General features: G+C 35.8%; 1 protein-coding gene across 4 annotated transcripts; it reads left to right on the top strand.

Annotated features, from left to right (window-relative positions):
• Positions 1 to 1,126: 1,126 nt before the first annotated feature.
• On the top strand, positions 1,127 to 6,346 carry LOC107848681 (annexin D3-like). 4 transcript variants are annotated; one of them, XR_007047007.1, is made up of 7 exons: positions 1,134 to 1,339; positions 2,314 to 2,509; positions 2,628 to 2,671; positions 2,759 to 2,815; positions 3,821 to 3,981; positions 5,539 to 5,766; positions 6,065 to 6,346. XR_007047007.1 is itself a non-coding variant. In XM_047399223.1 (6 exons), exons 3-6 carry the CDS (start codon positions 2,657 to 2,659, stop codon positions 6,221 to 6,223), a joined length of 459 nt encoding a protein of 152 aa, XP_047255179.1. In that variant the 5' UTR covers positions 1,127 to 1,339; positions 2,314 to 2,509; positions 2,628 to 2,656; the 3' UTR covers positions 6,224 to 6,346. The 4 variants fall into 4 exon arrangements, 2 of the variants coding, with proteins under 2 accessions (XP_047255179.1, XP_047255178.1); XM_047399223.1 differs by lacking the exon at positions 3,821 to 3,981 and having other exon boundaries at positions 1,127 to 1,339; XM_047399222.1 differs by lacking the exon at positions 3,821 to 3,981 and having other exon boundaries at positions 1,127 to 1,339; positions 2,277 to 2,509.
• Positions 6,347 to 7,559: the final 1,213 nt, after the last annotated feature.

Here is a 7,559-nt window from a genome sequence, read left to right as displayed (position 1 = left end):
TATGCACATGAGGGACTCGAACCCTCCAATATATACCAAGATGTCCTAAGTACCCGATCATATAATGATTTACGGAAGACTCGAACCTCCCTAATCATGAAATAATAATAAGGGAGACTCGAACCTCCCTAGTCACTCTGGCCCCCGCGCTGGCAAATGCAGTTTCCAGTATCGGTCACTCGGACCTCCACTTTCACGACTCAGCTACACAACCCTTATTATAGCCCAATTAAAACAAGTATCACACATTTCCATTCATTGAACCAGATTCCACATTCAGGCATACAATGTTGGTATAGTCGTACCAACTACACTTGCAAGGTCACACGTCATGCCAAAACAATTTCCATTAACTCCGGGAGAACTTTGTTCATTAATACACATTGGGGAACACCGACTCCCTTTGTTTATTAAATCATGACATTGTATTTCAAATATCTTCTTATATTGTACAATAATTCAAGACTAATTCAATTTTACAAATCCCCACAGTTCTCATTAGTAAAACAAATTTCACGTTTTGGAGTTGGGGACATAACCACTTCAAAAGTCACAAGTTTGGGAAAATCACAATTCCCTAGTTCATTCAACATCCCCATGCACCCACACGTTCAAAATCACATTTAAAGCATGAAAATCATATATAAACCATGAGAAACATTGTTCAATTCTTAAACATTCAAAAACCTCAACCTATGTTTCAAAACCATCACAATAATTTTATGAACAATACTTTAAATCACATGTTTTTACAAAATTAACAATGAGGGAAGAGTAAAATACGTTTAATAGTAAGATGTCAATACTAGAAATTACTCTTATTGCAACGAACTTTTTGGCAACGGTTTCAAAAGCGTTGCTATAGAGGTTCTATTGCAACGGTTCCAACCGTTGCAAAAAAAAAAATTATATTAGAAACTAATTGATGCTATAACCGTTGCTATTGATATATAACCGTTGCAATAGGGTGTCTTATAGCAATGCTTGCATAAAACTACCTATCAATGCTTAATTGAGGAAAAAAAAGCTATTGCATCGAATTTAATTTTTTTCTCCTCAATTTTTCACAAAGTATGCTAAAATATAATAAAATATATAAAAATATGGGCGGTTCGAGGTAAGTGAGGTTGATGTATGGATTTGGTATTTGGTATCACACAAGTGAGGTTGATGTATATCTATTAAAACACGGCTTGTTCCATATGATGTATCTTTGTTTGTTTTTTTTTGTGTAATTTGTAGGATAAGCTTCAAAATTTTGGGTGGACAGCATAAGGATATACTCGAGATGTTGACTCCACAAGTTAGGAAGCTTGTAGATGTTCTAAGAGAGCTTCAGGTGGTTTTATTCATCTTATTTGTTTCTAATGTTATTAATTTGGTATATGGTGGAATAATTGAACTGATTACCCTTGGCGATTTGTATGTTATCGATTGACTTAAAGCTGCTTAGTTGTTCAATCTGTAGTTCGAATATGATGTCTAGGTTGATAAATGTAGATAGGAGTGTGAGTGATGTCCAAGTTTTTTGGTGCAACTTTAGCTTACTGTGGACATGACTTTGGGTAGGAGGTTATGGAGGTCGTAGATTAGGGTAGAAGGTTAGTAGATAGTTGTGCTTTATTTAGCTTTAGAGCGGTAGGTTTGTGCACAATACCTATTCCCTGTCCACACCAGGAGTAGTAGCATTCTCTCGTAGTTGGTTTTCTTATGATTTTTGTTACTCCTCTTCGTTATTGTGCTTCACTTATCACCTTATTTGGTTATTTTATTTTTCCTGTCTTCTGAATATTAGTAGTTAATTCATTGTTTAACATAATAACAGTCTGTTAGGAATGTCCTCATGACATATAGCAATGAAGATCATGGTGTGTTACAAGTCATGTATGATTTTCATCTGCTTTTATATGGGAGGAAGATAGACTGATACATGAATATGACCATGGGTTGGCGAATATGCCCCGTTGCAACTGGTTGTCCTTTATTTGCATAATATGACTTGGTATAAGTTGTGCCCATCTAGAAAGACTTGCAAATTGCAGGACAAATGTGCTATGTTTTGTGATGAATTGGCCCTCTCATTCAGCCATTCCTTAGTATTCCATATTCTCACAGTGTTTACGCAAAATCCTATTGTCATATTGAGCACACTAGACATCTATTTGCTCTAATATCATATTGAATTGTGTGACTGTCTTATCTAAAAAGTTAGAAAATCAAGTTGTTAAGAGGGGACACACTTTTAATTCCAAAATAATATAATGTGTCTTCAACAGGTAAGTTGTCTAATGTGACGTCTTTGATACCTGCTAGCCCGAACGCATCTTCTGATTTGTCTTTTGGAAGGCAAAGGGCAAAGGATCCTGGAATGGTGTTTGTTTCTGGTGCCACTAGACACGTTGGTATCCGTATTGCTCAGATATTGTTACGTGACGGTTATAGTGTAAGAGTTGGAGTTTCTGACCTTGGTGCCGCACAAGAACTAGCTCATCTAGCCATTAGCTATAAGGTCAGTTTCTTTGTCCTTTGAAATACAGAACTTGTTAGAGTATCTGGCATCGGTTGTTAGAATGAACTATTGTCTTATATGTTTTTGGCAATATTAACTCATGAGCTTGTGTTAACAGAGGCTACAAAAGTGGTCTTTGCAATAATAATGCTCTTAATCCAGGTACACTATTTTTCTGTTTTGATTTTTACTCCTACAATTTTCTTTTTGATAGCTCAAATCATGTTTCTTGTTGGATTGTTTCTGCAGACCAGGCATCAAAAGGTTGGAGAAATTCCACTTCTTTCAATATCCACATTTTTACAGGTAAAATGCAAAAGACAATTTCTACATATTTCTACAGGTGAACATTGATATAATTTTAACCGATGTGGAAGTTAGAACTTTCTCATATTTCTACATAGTGTCGAGCTACAAGTTTAGTCTTACCTGAGTTTTTGTGGACCGAGCATGGAAGTCGGACCCTCTTCATATTTCTACGTAATGCTAAGCTGCCAAGTTTTGTTGTAGATGAGTTTTGTTTTCTCCATTTAGACAATTCAAGTTTGCACTTGGCCAGAAAAAGAAAACTTTATGCTTTTTACCTAGCTTTGCTCTTTATCGCATTCTGTCTTAGGTTACGTATTCATCCTATTCTGTTACTTGGATGTGGCAAGTATAAGTACTTCTAAATCCGGTATCTTTTCCTTAAAAAAATGTTTATGCAGTATATGATGAATTCTTAGTGCTCGATTTAGTCATTTGACCATATAGTTGGTCATATAATTGCTATATGTATGCATAGATTTGCTAAGTTGCAATTCTCACTATCACTGTCTGAAGATTCTTGTAACAATCTTCAGTGGAATTCAGTTATCTTTGTTGCAGTTTCATTGTACTATTCTAGTTTCCAACAGTGAAGTTACAATTTAGCATGAACTAGAAGTGCCATTATATTCAGTTAATATTTTTCAGGCTCTTGGCAGAAAAATAATAACAAGAGCCAAAATGGTCTAACAAATGAACTGAAATAGCTCATTACTATCATCTTTCTCGGAGATATTTGTAATTGGTATCTATTATAAAATTCATCTTTTACTTGAAAGTCAAAATCACAATTTACTTATGAGGTTAAAAATTATATCCAGCAGCTTAGGAGGCTATGCAAAGGTTGCACGATGCGAATATACACGAACATATCCTTTATCGTAGGAAACCTGTGAACCTCACTAATAGTAGAACTGCTTGTTTCATGTGCAACACACGATGGAAACCTGCATCAACCTACCCATCTACTAAGCTCACCCTAATCAAGCCATTTTCTTAATGTAGCTCCATGACTTGATCGCCTCTAGTTCCTCTGCACCTTCTACAAGAGATTGTATTCTGCTTGCTGCCTGTGAAGCACATGAGACGCTTTCTCAGAGTGCTGAATTTCCTGCTGATGTTTTCACTTCCTGCCTCACAACACCAATCAAAATGGCATTGAGATGGTAAATCTCTCTCAGTAAAAGTTGTTTATCCTTGATCCATTCTACTTTTTTGCCCACTTTCTGTTAAACCTATCCAATTCTGCAATGGGACAAACTAGCAGCAATACTTAATTGTGGGAAACTTGGTATACCGTTTCAGTGGGTTTGGTCCTTACTAATGAATATTATGATTTTCTTTATTTATTATATTCCATAGTTTATCTTATACGTCATGTTTGTTTTGCATATACTAACCATATATGTGTGTGTGGAAAGTTAGAAGAGCTTTTTCACCAAAAGAATATTTGAAACAGGACAAGTACCTTTGATACTCCAAAGCTGTATGGCACCTCATATTCCAGGAACCATATGGGTGTTGTCTATTATGCCAACTGTTGCTATATGATTAATATACCGTCTTAGGGAATTTCCACTTAGTATGTCTTGAGTGTACTTAGTTATTTGTGCTTACCTCAAGTTTGATGTCAGAATTCTTGGATAAGCTGCTATGCACGTTCAACCATTATGACCTATGTTTGTTCATAAGAATCTTTTATGTTCTATAATTTTTTAACTTTTCAGTCAAGTTTGTTATAACTAGTTTTTCCTTTTTCATATCTATTTAATTGTCTTTCTTTGGCTGTTAGGTTTTGCACACGGTCATTGCTTTATGAGTCACTTGACTATGCTATGATAGATAGAATTCCTGGCCGCCAAACAGATCGAAAGACACTTCTTGGTGAACTGAATTGGATCTTCACTGTAGTAACTGATACAATTGCCTGGAATGTTCTACCAATGTGGTAATGTGATAGAATAGTTAGGTTGATGCAGCCATGGCCACGTCCACATTGTCATCCCTATTGGAATTAGTGATTTTAATATGACTTATTTTTTTGTTCATTGATATAAAGACGGGGATTAGTTTTGTGGTTGTGAGTAGGACTGGGAACTAATGAGAAGTCAGTAATATTGGTGTTGGGCCATAGCAATGCAAGCCAAAGGAAAAAGATCAGACAAACCTACCACCAACTTTACAATAAGTCCCTTATCGATGACATTTATAAATCAAATCCCTTTTATTACTTTCCTAGATATTTTGTTCTCTTTGGTAATCGACTCACAATTTGATAGCATTAGCTCGTTAGAAGTTACTCCCTATAGGTCACTTTTCGTATTTAGCTTTGCTTTTCTTTTGATTCTCATTTCTAGTATTATTTTGAGGTTAAATCCGGAGTGTTGTGAAAACTTGAGGTATGTTTTCATTACTCCTAAAGTAGAATAGTTCTTTTTCCTGGAATTATAGTTTCTAGATTTTGCCTTTTTCAAAGTATTTGGGCATAAGTATGATTGCAAGTTATAGTAGATACCTTGGTATGTTTCTAGAATGCCTATCAGATTACTATATCTGCATCAGAATGCAATTTTTGATTGCAAGTTATAGTAGAGATACCTTGGTATGTTTCTAGAATGCCTATCAGATTACTATATCTGCATCAGAATGCAATTTTGGTCTCTATTTGAGCATGGTAATTCCCAAGTTTCCAAGTGATAATTTTAGCTTTACATGTGTGACAGGAAGCAGTCATGTTGTGGACATACGAGCCTTCTGAAAAAGATGCACGGCTAGCAAATGAAGCCTTAAAGTCAAGAAAGAAAACAACCACCCAATTGCAAGTGATAGTAGAGATAGCTTGTGGATCATCTCCTAATCATCTGATCGCGGTGAGACAAACATATTGTGGCCTTTTCAATCGTTCACTTGAAGAAGATATTGCAGCAAATGTTTCTATGCCTGTACAGAAGGTACATATTGTCACTTCTAGTCGGATCTTCAAGCCTAAGCATACAATATTCTTAACCAATTTCGTCTGTATTAGCTAAAGACACTATCTTCAGTGTCTTAAGATTGACTAGCAGGGCGCATTCAGAGCAGTGAAGATATCATACCTTGATGATGTCTGATTTAAATTTAACTATAATGGATCCATTAAAGTTAAATTAGCACTCTTTGTGATAAACTGATAATTGATAAATGCTTCTCCATATTGAGTTGGATTATAGTGACTTCAATCAAATGATATGTTATGTGGATGATTGGCAGATTCTAATTGGTGTAGTCGGGTCCTATAGATATGATAAGGAACTGGTAGATCCTGATACGACAAATGCAGAAGCCACTATCCTTCGTGAAGCCATACAGACAAAACAGTTGGATAATGACAATTTTCTTATCATACTCAGCACAAGGAATGTTCATTAACTTAAGAGCAATTTTCTTATCTTTTATTTTGTGATGTGTATATAATTGTTTATTATAATTTATTATGTATGTAATACTAATTTACAATACGGGTGGCTATTTTATATAAATTGTTGCAATTGATATTTGAACTAGTTACAACACGTGGCAACAATCGTTGCAATAGATTAATAAATCGTTGTGATAGTATTAAAAATTATTGCAATGGATAGTCACAAATCATTGCAAAAAGCCAATAAAGTCGTTGCAATAGGTAGTCCAAAAGTGTTACAAAAATCCAACAAAACCGTTGCAATAGGCTTTAAAAATAGTTGCAATAGATAGGAAAAATTGTTGCAATAGAGCTATAAAACCGTCGCAATAGCTTCTATTGCAACGGTTTAACATCGTTGCAGTAGAATCTATTGCAATGGTTCATAACCGTTGCTATAGGTGAAAAGAGGCGTCCCAATAGAAGAAAAAATAATTGTTGCTATGGGTTGTTCTATGGCGACGGTTTCTACCAACCGTCACATCAACCATTGCAATAGTTCTATTGCAACGCTCACATATAGGACGCATTCTTAACCGTTGCATTAGAGCTATGGCGATGGCAGTTAAACCTATTGCACGATTTTTGAACCGTCACCATAGGAATAATTTTTTGTAGTGTGTACGGAGAGAAATCACTCTTGAGAGCCCTAATTGATCAACCTTTTGAAAACCCTAAGTGTTCTTGACTTGGAGACATCAACCATTGCGATAGCTCTATTGCAACGGTCACATATAGGACGCATGCTTAACCGTTGCATTAGAGCTATGGCGATGGTAGTTAAACCTATTGCAACGGTTTTTGAACCGTCACCATTGGAATAATTTTTTGTAGTGTGTACGGAGAGAAATCACTCTTGAGAGCCCTAATTGATCAACCTTTTGAAAACCCCAAGTGTTCTTGACTTGGAGACATCAACCATTACGATAGCTCTATTGCAATGGTCACATATAGGACGCATGCTTAACTGTTGCATTAGAGCTATGGCGACGGCTGTTAAGCCTATTGCAATGGTTTTTGAACCGTCATCATAGGGGTAATTTCTTGTAGTGTGTACGGAGAGAAATCACTCTTGAGAGCCCTAATTGATTAACCTTTTGAAAACCCTAAGTGTTATTGACCTGGAGGATTTGGGACTATTTGTGGAGTTACTAAGATGTTTCTGAGATATAATGACACTCTAAAAGGGGTTATGAGTCCTGTTGTTCTATTTGGTTAAGAGGGGAAATGTATAGAATGCCCTCAACTTAAAAGCTGAAAAGTACCGTCTTTGATTACGAGTCAACCCCTTGACTCGTAACTACT

Source organism: Capsicum annuum, chromosome 11 (assembly GCF_002878395.1).
Source record: "Capsicum annuum cultivar UCD-10X-F1 chromosome 11, UCD10Xv1.1, whole genome shotgun sequence".
Lineage (NCBI taxonomy): Eukaryota > Viridiplantae > Streptophyta > Magnoliopsida > Solanales > Solanaceae > Capsicum > Capsicum annuum.
Note: the sequence above shows the minus strand (reverse complement) of the source record. Positions and strands in the feature narration are given on the sequence as shown.

Coding starts and splice junctions, on each gene's coding strand:
- LOC107848681 (XM_047399223.1), top strand. Junction 2,816..5,538: donor CAATATCCACATTTTTACAG/GTAAAATGCAAA, acceptor CATGTGTGACAG/GAAGCAGTCATGTTGTGGAC. Junction 5,767..6,064: donor TTTCTATGCCTGTACAGAAG/GTACATATTGTC, acceptor GATGATTGGCAG/ATTCTAATTGGTGTAGTCGG.